Genomic DNA, 17506 nt, shown 5'->3' with positions numbered 1-17506 from the left:
ACTGCGACTGTTCTCAATGAATTGATATCATGGCCAGATCTCCAAATAATTGAATGTGACCACTAAAAAACTTTCCTCAACCTTGTGCTGATAATTCCAAAGACTGATACATAGAACAAATTATTATTATTATTATTTTATTTTTTTTTACAGATATATCAATACTTACATACTGTATATGTAACCACTAATAAAAATACTATTCTGTTTCTAGGTGTTATATAGCTTTGATCCATAGCTGATCTTTAAGTTCTTCATCCAGTAAGGATTTCTGCGGTAAATGCTGCGGAAGAAATTGTAGTGTTTTACAGTCCCTACAAAGTGGATGCGATTGCAGTGTTGTAGAATTGCATCTTTGATGGATTGTTGAGGTAAGTTATTTTTTATTTTAACACACACAAAAAAAATCTTTTATTGCGGGGCTATACTACTCTTTTTGAACTCAAAAGTAAAGGTGTAAACCCGTTGTGGCATTATACTGTGTAGAGGGGCTGCTATAGGACATTATACTGTGTAGAGGGGCCACTATGGGACATTATACTGTGTGGAGGGGCCGCTATGGGACATTATACCTTCTGGAGGGGCCGCTATGTGACATCATACTGTGTGAAGGAGCTTCTATGGAACATTATATTGTGTGAATGGGCCACTATGGGATATCACAATGTGTGAAGGGGCCTGTATGGAACATTATACTGTGTAGAGGGGTCATTATGGGACATTATACTGTTTGGAGGGGCCACTATGTGACATTACACTTTGTGCAGAGGTCACTATGTGACATTATACTGTATGGAGGGTCTGCTATAGGACATTATACTGTGTAGAGTGGCCTCTATGGGACAGTTTACTGTGTGCAAAGGCCATTATGGGACATTATACTGTTTGGAGGAGCCACTATGTGACATTACACTGTGTATAGGGGCCACTATATGACATTATACTGTGCATAGGGGCCACTATATGACATTATACTGTGTGCAGGGGCCGCTATGTGACATTATACTGTGTCTATAGGCCACTATATGACATTATACTGTGTGCAGGGGCCGCTATGTGACATTATACTGTGTCTATAGGCCACTATGGGACATTATATTATCTGGAGGGGCCTCTATGTGACATCATACTGTGTGAAGGGGCTTCTATGGAACATTATACTGTGTGGAGGGGCCATTATGCAACATACTGTGTGGAGGAGCCACTATGAGACATTATGCTGTGTGGAGGGGTTGCTATGGGTTATTATACTGTCTGAAGGCTTCTTTGGGACATTACAGCCTGTGTAAATGGAGTATTATACTGTGAGGGGCCAACAAAAAGGGTGCTATGGCATGTGAAGGTGGGCAGGTCAAGTCAAAAGTTTGCTATGGGGCCCAGTCTTTGCTATTTATACCCAGAGTGGCAGAATCTGTTATTAACTACTGATGTGATCTAGTGAGTAATATTCTTCAGAAATAAAGTTCAACAACAATAAAATCACAGAATGCTTTCTGCTATGATAACACAGCATGTCAGTAAATGAAAGATTGTATTAGATATTTCACATTACTCTCCTGTAAAGCATGAATTACTTTTAGTTTATCATGTCATAGATCCGTATGGCTTACAAAGTCCATGGGAATACTGTGGCTATACTACAACCTTAGTGATGAATAAATTGGCAGTACTGGTTTTAAACCACAGGACCCTGTGCACATAGATTGTCTTGTGAACAAAAATATTGCCCCACATGAATGTTGAGGCCCAAACACAGGCCCAGCAGTGACGTCTGGGGTGCGTGCTCCCAGCCGTAGGCAGAAGAGGACCAAAGAAGATGGGCCTCTACTTATTATACGCTGGGGTCTGAGCTCTTGGAAGCACTTTATACTGTGTGGGGCTACTGTGGAGCATATTATACTGCGTGGGGCAACTGTGAGCATATTGTGTGGACATACTGTGTGGGAAAACCTAGAGGGGAACACAAAACTGTGGGGGCAAACTGAAGGAGCCATAACATTGTAGGGGTAACCTAGATTGGGCCATAAAACTGTGGGGGCAACCAGGATGGGGACATAACGTTATACAATTATACATTATACTATAGGCACATCAGAAGAACTTTATACTGTGAAAGCAACTGGAAGGGGGGATTACAATGTAATATAACGTATGAGGGGCTATTGGGATTTTACAGGTTAATATAGGAGGGGCTACTGAGGGGACAGATTAATGTGTGATGCCACTGCAGAGCAGGTGCAGATCAAGTATGTCTACAGTATGTAGTGGTAATGGGGATCACACTTATGTGATTAAAACATTGGTGTCTTTCAAAACAGGAAGCAAATGGCTACTCAGCCAATCACAGTAGTGACCTATTTCAGACTGGCTATGTGGCATTTCCTGCATTTCAAGAGGAAAGAGAAAGAGCGCTCAAGTGGGCATGATTTTATTAAATATATGTTTGCAAATGAGATCAACTTATCCCGTATCCATAGGATTTGCACCCCAGTCAGAAGGGAGCAGAGTTCACTAGGGGCTCTGCTGTTCCATTCATTTCTATTGAACTGACGGAGATAGTGAGAAGTATGGCTCATTATCTTCAGCAATCCTATAGAAATAAATTGAGCCTAGTGATTAGACCCCATCCAATCTGCAATCTATCCCCTATTTTGAAGATAGAGAATACGTTGCTATTGTTGGCAAATCCTTTTAATTTCTTTTTACAGTATTAACCTTTTCTAAATGATGTATATCAACGCACAACAACCCCTTTAAACACATAAATACTAGAGATGAGCGAACAGTGTTCTATCGAACTCATGTTCGATCGGATATTAGGCTGTTCGGCATGTTCGAATCGAATCGAACACCGCGTGGTAAAGTGCGCCATTACTCGATTCCCCTCCCACCTTCCCTGGCGCCTTTTTTGCTCCAATAACAGCGCAGGGTAGGTGGGACAGGAACTACGACACCGGTGACGTTGAAAAAAGTAGGAAAAACCCATTGGCTGCCGAAAACATGTGACCTCTAATTTAAAAGAACAGCGCCGCCCAGCTTCGCGTCATTCTGAGCTTGCAATTCACCGGGGACGGAGGTTTCCGTCCAGTTAGCTAGGGGTTAGATTCTGGGTAGGCAGGGACAGGCTAGATAGGAAGGAGAAGACAACCAACAGCTCTTATAAGAGCTAAATTCCAGGGAGAAGCTTGTCAGTGTAACGTGGCACTGACGGGCTCAATCGCCGCAACCCAGCTTTCCCAGGATCCTGAATGGAATACACTGTCAGTGTATTCCCGTATACCCGATATATACCCCCGATACCCGTTCCAACGGTGTGCCCCCCCACCTTCACCCCAGAAATACCCTGCAAGTCCCCTAGCAATAGGATTGGGGCTATATACACCCACTATTTTTGCTACTGCCATATAGTGCCATTGTCTCACTGGGAATTCAAAGAATATATTGGGCTTACATATAACTTCAATTCCAGGGAGAAGCTTGTCAGTGTAACGTGGCACTGACGGGCTCAATCGCCGCAACCCAGCTTTCCCAGGATCCTGAATGGAACACACTGACAGTGTATTCCCGTATACCCCATATATACACCCCAAATCCCCGTTCCAACGGTGTGCCCCCCCACCTTCACCTCAGAAATACCCTGCAAGTCCCCTAGCAATAGAATTGGGGCTATATACACCCACAATTTTTGCTACTGGTATATAGTGCCATTGTCTGACTGGGAATTCAAAGAATATATGGGGGTTACGTGCACCCACAATTTTTGCTACTGCTATACAGTTCCATTGTCTCACTGGGAATTCAAAGAATATATGGGGGTTATGTGCACCCACAATTTTTAATACTGGTATACAGTGCCATTGTCTGACTGGGAATTCAAAGAATATATGGGGGTTATGTGCACCCACAATTTTTAATACTGGTATACAGTGCCATTGTCTGACTGGGAATTCAAAGAATATATTGGGGTTATGTGCACCCACAATTTTTAATACTGGTATACAGTGCCATTGTCTGACTGGGAATTCAAAGAATATATTGGGGTTATGTGCACCCACAATTTTTACTACTGGTATACAGTGCCATTGTCTGACTGGGAATTCAAAGAATATATGGGGGTTACGTGCACCCACAATTTTTAATACTGGTATACAGTGCCATTGTCTGACTGGGAATTCAAAGAATATATGGGGGTTATGTGCACCCACAATTTTTAATACTGGTATACAGTGCCATTGTCTGACTGGGAATTCAAAGAATATATGGGGGTTATGTGCACCCACAATTTTTACTACTGGTATATAGTGCCATTGTCTGACTGGGAATTCAAAGAATATATGGGGGTTATGTGCACCCACAATTTTTAATACTGGTATACAGTGCCATTGTCTGACTGGGAATTCAAAGAATATATGGGGGTTATGTGCACCCACAATTTTTAATACTGGTATACAGTGCCATTGTCTGACTGGGAATTCAAAGAATATATGGGGGTTATGTGCACCCACAATTTTTACTACTGGTATACAGTGCCATTGTCTGACTGGGAATTCAAAGAATATATGGGGGTTACGTGCACCCACAATTTTTGCTACTGCTATACAGTTCCATTGTCTCACTGGGAATTCAAAGAATATATGGGGGTTATGTGCACCCACAATTTTTAATACTGGTATACAGTGCCATTGTCTGACTGGGAATTCAAAGAATATATTGGGGTTATGTGCACCCACAATTTTTACTACTGGTATACAGTGCCATTGTCTGACTGGGAATTCAAAGAATATATGGGGGTTACGTGCACCCACAATTTTTGCTACTGGTATACAGTGCCATTGTCTCACTGGGAATTCCACAAATAATTTGGGGATTCATTCACCCTACATCTCAGGCTCTTGCCATATTCACGCAGGTTGTCAGTGCTGCACCAGCTCGTTCCCAGACAGCTCGGCCCGAAAAACACGTTACCTATATAGAGGATTTGGACAATGAAGACAACATGTTCTAAATCTAATGTCTGCACCTTCTCCAGAATTAAAATAAAGGCAGCGTTTAACTTTCAAATAGCACTGCACAAAGGAAGAGCTTATCAGCTTGTCTCATGACATGCTACTGAAAAGTTTCATTTGTGTATCTTAATGTAAATATAGTTGTATAAGCTTTTTGGGTTTTAGGCACTGCCAAGTTATTTATTACCACCCGCTCCCTTATAATGATGATGACGCCAAAGTCACTGTGGGTGTTCAGAGCTCACAGCTTTGGGTGACATTTGTCTTGCTCTCTGTCGGTACCAGCTGTCTTTTTGGATACCGTAAAGTTATGTTGACTTTATTAACAGCTATAGAAGCTTTAGCCAGGTTGTGACGGTGTGTAACCCTAACAACACTAAGTGGGATACACATTAATAGTCAGTCTATGTACGCTAAACGTATCACTGAAGTAATTTTTTTTCCCTCTCCCCTAATATAAGAAAGGAACAGACATTAGACCTAGACCGGGGTTCGAGGCTTGAAAAAATCCAGTATTATTTGTTCTTCATGATGTGAAATATGTGTTGAAAAGCAACCCAAGATGAAGTCAGCCATGTGTGCCAGTGTGTTACTTGGCATGCCTTTGCTGGCCCCAACTGTAAGGGTCACTCTCCATTTCCTCCATTTTCCACTCCCCTTCACACCATTTGTGGTGAAGCAATGGGATGCACTGAAGTGCACCCTCTAGCCTCGTGTGGGATAGGGACATCAGATGCCACTCCAACCCCCTCGTCTTCTTCCGCCAGCCAACGGTGCGAAGATGAGAGGAGTGTGCTCTGAATGTTTTCTGCCTAGCAGAGGCTAGTTCTCACTTACGAAAATGGCCCCACTTTGACCTGTATATCAGGCACAATGGTGTAGGTTTCAAAGAAACATGGCACCAACAAGTTGGAAAACGTGGGCCATGCGTGGACCGTGTTTGAGTCTGGCAAGCTCCAGATCTGCTACCAGGTTCCAGCCATTATCACAGGCGCAAAAATGCCAGGCCCCAGGTGTAGCAGGGAAAAAAAAATGCCATCTCAGCCAGGATGGCATCCCTGACCTCGGAGGCACTGTGCTGTCTGTCCCCCAAGCTGATCAGTTTCAGCACGGCCTGCTGACATCTCCCCATGCCAGTGTTACAGTGTTTTCCGCTAGTAGCTGGGGTGGAGGTTGCAGCTTCGTAGGGTTTCAGTCTACTCCTGCCATGAATTTTGGCCTGGGAGAGGAGATAGGCCACCCCAGTTTGCACCCGGGGAACAGACTCCACCACATTCACCCTGCCTGTCATTAAAGATAAGCACTGCAGCATCCCTGACCACAGGCGCTTGTCCATGTGTCGGTGGTCAAGTGGACCTTGCAGCAAAGCGCAGAGCTCTGGGCCCGACTGATGTTATGGGACACATGCAGGCGCAAGGCAGAGACAGCACACCAAGAGAAGTAGTAACGGCTAGGCCCAGCATAGGGAGGTGCCCCAGCTGCCATCTGCTGACGGAAGGCCTGGGTCTCCAGAAGCATAAACAAACACCAACATCTCCAGGGCCAGCAGTTTATCGATGAGGCTGTTACAGGCTTGGGCATGGGGGTGGGTTGTATTGTACTTCTGCCTGCAATGAAAAGCTTGGGAAATGTGGAGTGGCTGGGAAGAGGCGCATGATGGTGCAGGCCAAAAGGGCGCATGAGGGTGAACTCCCCAATGTGTCAGAGATAGGTGTGTAGGTGTCCTTGCATCATATACTTGCACCATATTTGGCTTTGGAAGTTAATTTTGTGCCAAAAAGTGGTTAAGACAGCGATCCCTCAGCTACTCCCGTTACACTGTCTATTGAAGTTACCATCTGTGGAAGTGGACCACCATTTCTAAGATCCCAAAGGAAGCAGGCAAGAGATGTGCAGTTCAGAAAAAAAGATGAGAAAATAAGTTTAGGCTGTAGAGCACAGAGGGATCGGAGAGGACAGAGCTGGTGTCGGCCAGGTATTCCCACAACATGCGCCTATACTTGTCCCTCCTGGTGACACTAGGCCCCTGAGTGGCAGTAATTTGTCCAGGGGGGCCATTAACGTGTTCCAGACCTAGGAATAAGTCTTCCAACAGGGTAGAGTTTTGCATGCCTTTGCTTCTACCCACTGTTTTTGCTGCTTAGCTTCCCTCCACATCTACTCTGCTTTCACCCCTAAACATCACCCCAGTTTATGCCTTTGCTTCTACCCAGGTTTTTTGTTGATTTAGCTTCCCTCTACATCTACACTGCTTTAGCCCCTAGACATCACCCCTGTCCATGTGGGGTCGGTGGCCTCGTCATCCACCAACTCCTCTTCCAATTGCGCACTGCCCCCTTACTGCAAACCGCACATGACCACAGCTTGCCTTGATGGCAACTGTGTCTCATGATCCCCACTTAGGTCCAGACAAGTCGGTGGCGGGTCCAAAACCCCAAAATTGGAAGGAAATGGCAGATGCTGCAGTATTTCTAACACCTGTTCCTGGTGCTCGGGCCTGGTCTGTGTTGTATCCTGCACCCTGCTTAACGCATCTGCCATATCCGAAGTTGTGCTGAGCGCATGCTAATGTTTCGTGTCCAGTGCAATGGATGGGATGGGATTTCACATAAGTCTGCCACCCATGGCCACTCATGGTTGAGCAACTGAGGGAGTTGACTTTGACGAACCCGAGGGTTTTGGAGTTGGAACTACATCAAAGGTCTGTGCTGCTCACACACTCTGCTCAACACATGATATGTTTAGTGCCAGCAGTGTGGAGACGTCGCACAACAGCCGTTGTTCCAGCAGGTACAGGCGTTGTAGGAGTGCATAGAGGCTAGCAGCGGCAACTATACACTTTAAAAACTATCCGCACAAGCACCACACTTTCACCAGTAGCTCAGGAACATTGGGGTACCTTTTTCAAAAGATTAGCAGCAATGAGTTAAAAACGTGGCCCAGGCATGGAATATGTTGCAGGCTGCCAAGCTACAGAGCCAATCCCAGGTTACGGCCATTATCACACATGACAACATGCCTGGGCCCAGGTGCAGTGGCAAAAACCACATTGCCGTCTCATCGAGGATGGCATGACTCACTTTGTAGGCAGTGTGCTGTCTGGCCCCCAAGCTGATGAGCTTCAGCACGGCCCGCTGACGTCTCCCCACACCAGTGTTGCAGCGTTTCCAGCTCGTAGCTGGGGTCAATTTAACAGCAGAGGAGGGTGGTGTTTCAGCCCTCCTCCCAGGAATGTTGTGTGGGGAGACAAGTCAGGCCACCACATTTTGCGACCCGGTCCACGCCTCAACTACATTCAACCACTGTGCCCAAATTGAAAGTTAGCGTCCCTGTCCGCATGCACTTGTCCATTCGTAACTGGTCACATGGAACTTTAGGGCTAAGCGCTGAATTTAGGGACCGCCTCATGTTTGGGGGAAAGTGCTGGTGTGGACGGCACAGTGCGGTGGCGTAGTAGACACTCTGCCCAAAAAGGGCAGAGTGTCCCCCAGCCGGGATTCCAACATCTCCTGGGCCAGATTTCTTGAGATGAGGCCGTTGAAGCCTTGGGCATGTGGGTGGGTTGCGCTGTACTTTAGCATGAAATGAAAGGCTTGGGAGATGGGGAGTTGCTGGGAAGAGGCGCATGATGGCGCGGGCAAAAGGAGAAATGGCAGGAAAAGGTGAGGATGAGGGTGAACTCCCCAAAGTGTCAGAGGCAGATGTGGAGGTGTCCTGGCTCCCGGTCTGGACTGCAGCGCCAGCCCTGTCAACAGTGGAAGAGGCAGTGGCCGCCAGGCCAAACGACGATTATCCTGCGCTTGCTCTCACCCACTGAGCCCAGGGCTTGCCTTCCAAATGATGGCACCCGCAAGAGGTGGTGAGATTCCTCTCCGCAGATCTCCAAACCATCTTGGACTTGCAAATTGCACTAAATTTGTCATGTAACTGACATGTATATGATGAGTCTATCCATTGTCTGTTCATTTTGGTGAAAGTCAGCCTGTCAGCTGACAGACAGCTGTGCTTGTCAGTGATGATGTCACCGGCTGCTTGTACCCCCAGTTTTTGCTGCTTAGCTTGCCTCCACATCCACACTGCTTTTGCCCCTACACATCACCCCTATCCATGCCTGTGCCTCTAGCCATAAGTCTGCCACCCATGGAAACTCATGGTGCAGAAAGTGAGGGAGCTGACTCTGAGGAACCCTTGGGTTTTGTAGCTGGTACTCCATCAAAGGTCTCTGCTGCTCACACACCCTGCTGAACATACGGTATCTAGGGTTAGAGCGTGTGGTGACCTCGCACAACAGTAGGTGCTTCAGGCAGATGTAGGCCTTGCTGGAGTGTATTGCGGCTAGCTCCAGGTACTGTAGACTTGGGAAAGTGGGTGTCCAAGTGCCGCACTTTCACCCTTAGCTCAGCTAATTTGGGGTATGTTTTTAAAAATCATTGCACCACTACATTGAACATGTGGGCCAGGCATGGAACGTGTTGGAGGCTGGCAAGCTCCAGAGCCCTCCAACAAGCTAAAAAACCTGGCCCCAGGGGCAGCGGGGATAAACAAATTGCCATCTCATCCAGGATGGCATCCCTGACCTCAGAGGCAATGTGCTGTCCGTCTCCCAAGCTGATGAGCTTCAGCCCAGCCTGCTGACGTCTCCCCACACCAGTGTTGCAGCGTTTTCAGCTCGTAGCTGGGGTCAATCTAACAGCGGAGGAGGAGGAGGGTGGTGTTTCAGCCCTCCTCCCAGGAATGTTTTGTGGGGAAACAAGTCAGGAAAATTCTTGAAACGGGAGAGTTTTGCATCTTTGCCCTTGCTGCCTATGGACATCCCTTTGCCTCTAGCCACCATTTTCCCTGCTTTGCTTGCCTCCACATCCACACTGCTTTTGCCCCTAGACATCACCCCAGTCCATGCCTTAGCTTGTACCCCCAGTTTTTCCTGCTTAGCTTGCCTCCACATCCACACTGCTTTTGTCCCTAGACATCACCCCAGTCCATGCCTTAGCTTGTACCCCCAGTTTTTCCTGCTTAGCTTGCCTCCACATCCACACTGCTTTTGCCCCTAGACATCACCCCAGTCCATGCCTTAGCTTGTACCCCCAGTTTTTCCTGCTTAGCTTGCCTCCACATCCACACTGCTTTTGCCCCTAGACATCACCCCAGTCCATGCCTTAGCTTGTACCCCCAGTTTTTCCTGCTTAGCTTGCCTCCACATCCACACTGCTTTTGCCCCTAGACATCACCCCAGTCCATGCCTTAGCTTGTACCCCCAGTTTTTCCTGCTTAGCTTGCCTCCACATCCACACTGCTTTTGCCCCTAGACATCATCCCTATCCATGCCTCTTCCCCTAGCCATAACTCTGCCACCCCTGGAAACTCATGGTGCAGAAACTTTGGTTGCTGACTTTGAGGAACCCTTGGGTTTTGTAGATGGAACTCCATCAAAGGTCTGTGCAGCTCACACACCCTGCTCAAGATATGGTATTGTAGGGTTTCAGCGTGTGTGAATGACGGACAACAGCCTGTGTTTGGACAGATGTAGGCCTTGCTAGAGTGTTTTTAGGCTAGCAGCGACTCCTGTGCACTTGCAAAAGTGGGCGCACAAGCGCCGCATTTTCAACAGTAGCTTCGGTACATTTGGGTATGTTTTTAAAAAACTTTGCACCACTAGGTTAGACGTGGGCCAAACATGGAACGTGTTGGAGGCTGGCAAGCTCCAGAGCCACTACCAGGTTCCAGCCATTATCACAGGCGTAAAAATGCCAGGCCCCAGGTGTAGCAGGGAAAAAAAAATGCCATCTCAGCCAGGATGGCATCCCTGACCTCGGAGGCACTGTGCTGTCTGTCCCCCAAGCTGATGAGCTTCAGCACCGCCTGCTGACATCTCCCCACACCAGTGTTTTAGCGTTTGCCGCTAGTAGCTGTGGTGGAGGTTGCAGCGTCGTAGGGTTTCAGTCTACTCCTGCCATGAATTTTGGCCTGGGAGAGGAGATAGGCCACCCCAGTTTGCACCCGGGGAACAGACTCCACCACATTCACCCTGCCTGTCATTAAAGATAAGCACTGCAGCATCCCTGACCACAGGCGCTTGTCCAAGTGTCGGTGGTCAAGTGGACCTTGCAGCAAAGCGCGGAACTAAGGGCCCACCTGATGTTGAGTGACACGTGCTGGTGCAAGGCGGGGACGCCACACCGAGAGAAGTTGAGACGGCTAGGGACGGCATAGTGAGGTGCCACAGTTGCCATCAGGTCCGGGAAGGCGGGAGTTTCAACAAGCCGGAACGCCAACCTCTCCTGGGCCAGCAGTTTAGCGATGTTGGCGTTCTAGGCTTGCGTGGGTGGGTGGTTAGCGGTGTATTTCTGCCGGCGCTCCAATGTCTGAGAGATGGTGGGTTGTTGTAAAGAAGCGCCTGATGGTGCCTTTGATGGTGCAGGAGAAGGAGATAAGACAGAAACAGGGGAGGATGAGGGAGAAGTCAACAAAGTGGCGGAGGCAGATGAAGTGATGTCCTGGCTCGTCCTCTGGAGTGCATCGCCAGCACTGTGAGCAGAGGCAGTGGCATGAACGGCGGGCGACGTTTGTCCTGCCGTTGCTGCCTGCCACTGATTCCATTGCTTGGATTCCAAATGACGGTGCATTGAAGTGGTGGACAGGTTGCTCTTCTCAGGGCCCCTACTCGATTTCGAGAGGCAAATTGTGTAGACGACACTATATCTGTCCTCGGCGCATTCCTTGAAAAAACTCTACACCTTCAAGAAACGTGCCCTCGATGGGGGAGTTTTTCTGGGCTGGGTACAAAAGGGAACATCTTCGGACATTCCGGGTCTGGCCTGGCTTCGGCAAAGCAGCTGACCTCTGCCTCTGGACATGTCTCTGCCTCTAGCTACCCTTTTTGGTGCTGCACCTGCCTCAACATCCACACTACTTTCCCAGCTTGACATCTGCCTTGTCCAGGTGGGGTCGGTGTCCTCGTCGTCCACCACCTCCTCTTCCAACTCCTGTCTCGCCTCCTCCTCCTGCACAATGCGCATGTCAACTGGCTGCCCTGACAGCAACTGCGTCTCATCGTCGTCGATGAGGGTGGGTTGCTGGTCATCCGCCACCAAATCGACCGGAGATGGAATGGAGGAGACTCTAGTGTTTGAGCATCTGGACACAGATACTCGTCTGTTAGGTCCGTGGAATCGCGAAATGGAGGGGCAGGTTGCGGTACAGTCAAAGGAAGGGAGAACAGCTCTGGGGAGCAGGGACAGTTGGGGTTATTGTTCTGGGAAGATTGGGAATTTTGGGTGGAAGGAGGACAAGACTGTTGGGTAAGAGGAGGTAGAGGCTGACTGGCTGGTGGACAATGTGCTTTAAGCGTTATCCGACAGCCATTGCAAGACCTGTTCCTGGTTCTCGGGCCTACTAATCTTTGTACCATTCAGCCTAGTTAATGTGGAACTTTTGTGCAAAGCGCAGAACTTAGGGCCCGCCTGATGTTAAGGGACACACGCTGGTACAAGGCTCAACTCACCCTAAGTGCCAAAAACACTGCTGGTGCAAGGCTCTACTCATGCCAAAGGCCTCAATCTCTGCTGGTAGCTCAGCTTAAGGTCATGTAACTTTGTTTGGAAGGGCTCATGTTAAGGGCTAGAAAAGTGAATTTTGGAAGGTCTTACCACATCACACACACACACACACACACACACACACACACTCAAAATGACAGTTAAGGGTGAGGGCTTTTGGAATTCCCATTGCCTATTCCATTTGTGGTTGTCATGGGGAACGTGATTTAAAGGGGTGGTTGTTACTGTTTGTTGAGCTTAAATTGGGGTTTGTGTCCATCCATTTGGGGAGTAAAGAAGGTTTCCAGGTATTTTCCCACTTTGATAGAGGTTTTTTTGAATGTGGAAAGTGTGTAGTTGTTAGGCAGTGATGTTGGGGTAATAGAGGGTCTTTGGTGTGTTAGATGCCCCCAGACATGCTTCCCCTGCTGTCCCAGTGTCATTCCAGAGGTGTTGGCATCATTTCCTGGGGTGTCATAGTGGACTTGGTGACCCTCCAGACACGGATTTGGGTTTCCCCCTTAACGAGTATCTGTTCCCCATAGACTATAATGGGGTTCGAAACCCGTTCGAACACACGAACATTGAGCGGCTGTTCGAATCGAATTTCGAACCTCGAACATTTTAGTGTTCGCTCATCTCTAATAAATACCAATCATTTATATATTCATATGTCCCCTTCAGCACAAGCCCTCATCCAAGTTTCTAGTAAAATACAGACATTTTCTGATGAGAAAAGTGAAAAAAATAAAAACTAGTCAGAAAATAGCAAAGGCTCAAAAACACTGTAAGTTCTAGCATCATGTAAGCTTGTAAATCACAGAATCCTAGAACATGGAATGCAGCGGACATCTTTGTCAGAAATGTGTCTGGCTTCTTAAAAAATCTTAAAATAGCAAAATGTACCCCAGGACACGCCAAATGCAATTGGTGGTGGTGCAGAAGGTATATGATGGCATGATCTACTGAAAGAAATATTAATTACGTCTCCATACCTGCAGTTCTCCTTCCATAACACTTAGCAGTTTTACAAGATCCTCCTTGGATGGGTCTTGAATTTTCCTGTTTTTCCTGTCACATTGTCCAGAAGATTTAGCATGTCTCTTGACAGTTGCAGAAACTTGTACATCTCCTTCTTTATTTCTGTGGATCTTATTCTTATTTTTGCCATCAATGTTGAGGTTCTCATTTTCTACTGCATTCCCATTGTTGTAGCTACAAAGCTGCCCAGCTGTTGAGCTTTCTCCCCCTTGGTTTCGAGATCTCATTCCTACCTAAAACCCAAGATGAAGAAGAATAAATCAATTTGTAAGTGAAGATTTTAATGTTTTATTACAACATTAGCCTTCCCAAAATTATTGAAACTAGTCATGTAAAGCAGGACTTCTCAAACTTTTTTTTTTTTACTCTGGCGTCACCAGTCACCAAAACATAGCAGGTATGTCTGTGCATCTGTCTGTGCTCTGTGGGCAACATCTCTGCAGATGCACGTGTATGGACATTGAATATACATTATTGTGAAATGTGGTGCATATATCCATCTTTCTGTGAACGGTGTATATAGTGTGTATATTTTTGCATAGACCTTTGTGTTTTGGAATTCTATGGACTGTTTAATCCCAACCAACTCTCTAGGCACTAGTCTTTAGGCACCAGCTAGTTGTCTAATAAACGATCACGGGTCCCTGTTCTAGAAATAGGATATTGTCCCAGAAATGGATCTGCATCTAGCAGACATTTGTTAGGGTGTATTCCATGAGATGGGAATATCCCTTTAAGAACTACAGAATTCCAAGTTAGGTGCTATCTATCACTTTAATATACATGTAGATAAAAAAACATCTAAAGCTATGTCCTTCACCAGCTGTGCTATGGAAAAACACATTCCCCTATGTTTCCTGACTGGGAAGTCATTTGCTTAGTTTAGCTGCATCATCAGCACAGAATAAATTGGCTGACAACCAAGTTGTTGTTTCAGCGTGCTTACATGGCTACATGGCCTATATGTAAATATGGTAATTAGAAAAGGGCATAGTATTTCCATTTTAGGAACCGGAGATTTGTCTTTGTTTAACCATGCGCTCATATCCTTATGTTGTCATAGCAAAAACATCAAATAACACAGCTCAGCATTTTATCAGAGACACGCTGATTTATTCCTATAAAACCATCCACTGCAACAAACAATACACAGGAGAAAAAATATAAAAATCCAATAATCATCTTTATTAAATCCAAAAATACTAAAAAACAATATAGAAAAATACATTTTGTAATATAAATCCATATCACCCATAGGAGACTTAGAGATGACTTTCCACCACCTCCACCAATTCTAGTTCTTATCATCTATTAATAGTCACAGCTCCACTGATTCACAGTTGGAATTTTCTCTCCAGCCCCTACTATCCCCAAGTAACAAACGCAGTTGGATTTGATGCCTGATGTGCTATTTACACTCTGCATTGTCAGAAAGGCAGTGTCAGGCAGGGGTTGTGATTCAGAGCTCCAATCAGAGGCAGCCAATGTCAGAGCTCAGAATCACACCCCTTGTCTGCTCCTGCCTGACACCACCCACCTGACATTACAAATATTAAATAGCATATCAGGCACCAAAACTAACAGCATTGAGCAAATAAATATACATATATAAATATAGAGGATATATAAAATACAGCGGCGTAAGCTGCTCATCTCATCTAACCAACATCCCATCTAAAGTGGTGTCTTGCGAGATTGCACAATATCAGATGGGATGGTGTGTGCATCTGCGTAGTCTTATGAAGTAATTTCTGGGGACTGTCTATGGTTCTGCATTGAGGGGAAAAATGAGTATTTGTGTATCAGCTATCTCTAACTAGATAGCTTAATAGAAATAGATGCATTTGTGTATGGTCGGTAGGTAGTATCCAATTGACAGTGTGTGATTTAAACAGGACCCTCCTTATATATCAGGCTACTGCTCTCTGAAGAAGCTGTGTAGGTGGAACATGTTTTGGGGTTTGGTTCCACATGCTTTGGTGTGTATTTTATATATCCTCTCTCTATATATATATGTATATTTTAGGGGTCAGCAACTTTCGGGACTCCAGATGATGTGACACTAAAACTCCCAGCATGCTTCATTCACTTCCATGGGACCTTCAAGAACAGCAGAGCAAGTATGCATGCTGGGAGTTGTAGTTTTACAATAGCTGGAGTGCCAAAGGTTGCTGATCCCTGGTATATTTATTTGCTCTGCATATTTATTATCATTATCTTATTTGGGGATTACCGTATTTGTATTATTACTCATGCATTCAGACTATGAAATGATGTGAAATGTTATGTGGAGTGTATTTTCCACCTTCTAAAAATCAGCTACTTAGAGGGAGGCTGTCACCTGAACCCAGTATATCATCCCGGCCCCACAGATAGGGCAAGGTCATCTGAATTAAACTATATTTTTCCATTTTGGAGCAATGACAATGGCCACATTGGTCTAAAGAGCTCATTGCACATTGACAAAAACAGCAATATCTTGGCAATGGAGGAACCGATTTACAAAGGGAAAACACTGACTCTAACCCATCTGCAAAACTGTGTTGACATGCTGGTTTCTTGTGACAGACTCCTTTAAAATGTGTGAAGAAGCAACATGCCAAATCTGGTCTTTCAGCTATGAAAAATATGTGCCTTATGTACTACTGTGTGCATTTCCCATTGAAATTAATGGGATGCTGCTTGTAAGCATTTTAAATGTATTTTGGCATCATGCCAATGGAATGAGCATTTTGTGCTCCAAAATACACTGGGCAAAACTGCTGTGTAAAACATACACTAACTGTCCTAGTATCACCATTATGACCGCGCTGAATTTCAGACGCTTAAAAGGTGAATATTGGTTTCTGAACTATGTGACTCAGATGTTCAGAGGTTTTTTATGTATAAAAATGTCTGGAGCAGGATGAAACATGCCACATCTTTTGGGCTAAAATTTTTAAGTCATAGCCGCAGCATTTTACAGTCCCCACCCACCCATTGAAAAAAAATACCTACAACGGAAATGTTGCGTTTTTGCAAATCGCAGGATGTCAATTATATCTATGGAAATGCTGGTGGTTTCTGTATAGCAGGGGTAGGGAACCTTGGCTCTCCAGCTGCTGTGAAACTACAACTTTCATCATGCTTCATTCACTTCCTCTGGAGTTCCAAGAACAGCAGAGCAAGTATGCATGCTGGGAGTTGTAGTTTTATAACAGCTGAAGAGCCGTATGTTCCCTACCTCTGCTGTATGGTTACAATGGAAGCAGAAAGCGCTGAAAAGCATGGGGCATCCGGCTTTTTTGCTGCGGGATGCCCCATGGGACCTTACCCTAAATGTCAGCCCCACTTTGTGGAAACAAAGCGTTTTTTGTTGCAGATTTTGCTGCGATTTTTTGAAGCCAAAGTCAGGAACGGCTTGAAAAGGAATGGAAAATATAAAGGAATCTCTTGATGTTTCCCTTATGTTAAATACACTACTAACTTTGGCTCAAAAAACACAGCAAATTCTGCAACAAAAAAAGCTGTGTTTCTGTAACATGGGACCTTAGCCTAAACATGTCATAGTATTAAGCCACATTAGTATCCAAAATAAAATGTTGCAGAGTTCACATTGACCTCTGGTTGCAGAAAAAACATCGACCAAATCACTTTGTATGAAAAAAATCTATAGTATAGTTTGCAAATTCTTGCAAATGTATTGTATGCGGTAACAGTGACAGTTTATAGATAGATCAATGAAAAGATGGTTAGATAGAAGATCAATAACAGACTGATATGAGACAGACAGATAGAAACCATAAAGACAAAATAGAAATACAGATAATATCTAAATCTTGGAAAACCACTTTGAGATACTGAACAACTTTGAGATACAAGTGTGATGTATTGAGAAGAAATATTACACGTATGTATGGGTGTATAAAGGACCTCACTTCATCA

General features: G+C 45.6%; 1 protein-coding gene across 3 annotated transcripts in view; it reads right to left on the bottom strand.

Moving 5' to 3' along the window:
• The window catches only part of FILIP1 (filamin A interacting protein 1), a 122812-nt gene that overhangs the window by 49392 nt on the left and 55914 nt on the right, over positions 1–17506 (bottom strand). For all 3 annotated transcript variants that reach the window (XM_075268346.1, XM_075268345.1, XM_075268347.1), the window contains exon 2: positions 13537–13815. In XM_075268346.1, coding sequence (XP_075124447.1) covers positions 13537–13809 — 273 coding nt within the window. In that variant the 5' untranslated portion in view covers positions 13810–13815. The remainder of the gene's footprint in view (positions 1–13536; positions 13816–17506) is intronic.

The sequence above is a fragment of the Leptodactylus fuscus genome, chromosome 3 (genome assembly GCF_031893055.1).
Source record: "Leptodactylus fuscus isolate aLepFus1 chromosome 3, aLepFus1.hap2, whole genome shotgun sequence".
In the NCBI taxonomy this organism is placed as follows: Eukaryota; Metazoa; Chordata; class Amphibia; order Anura; family Leptodactylidae; genus Leptodactylus; species Leptodactylus fuscus.
This window is presented reverse-complemented; position numbering and strand designations above follow the sequence as displayed.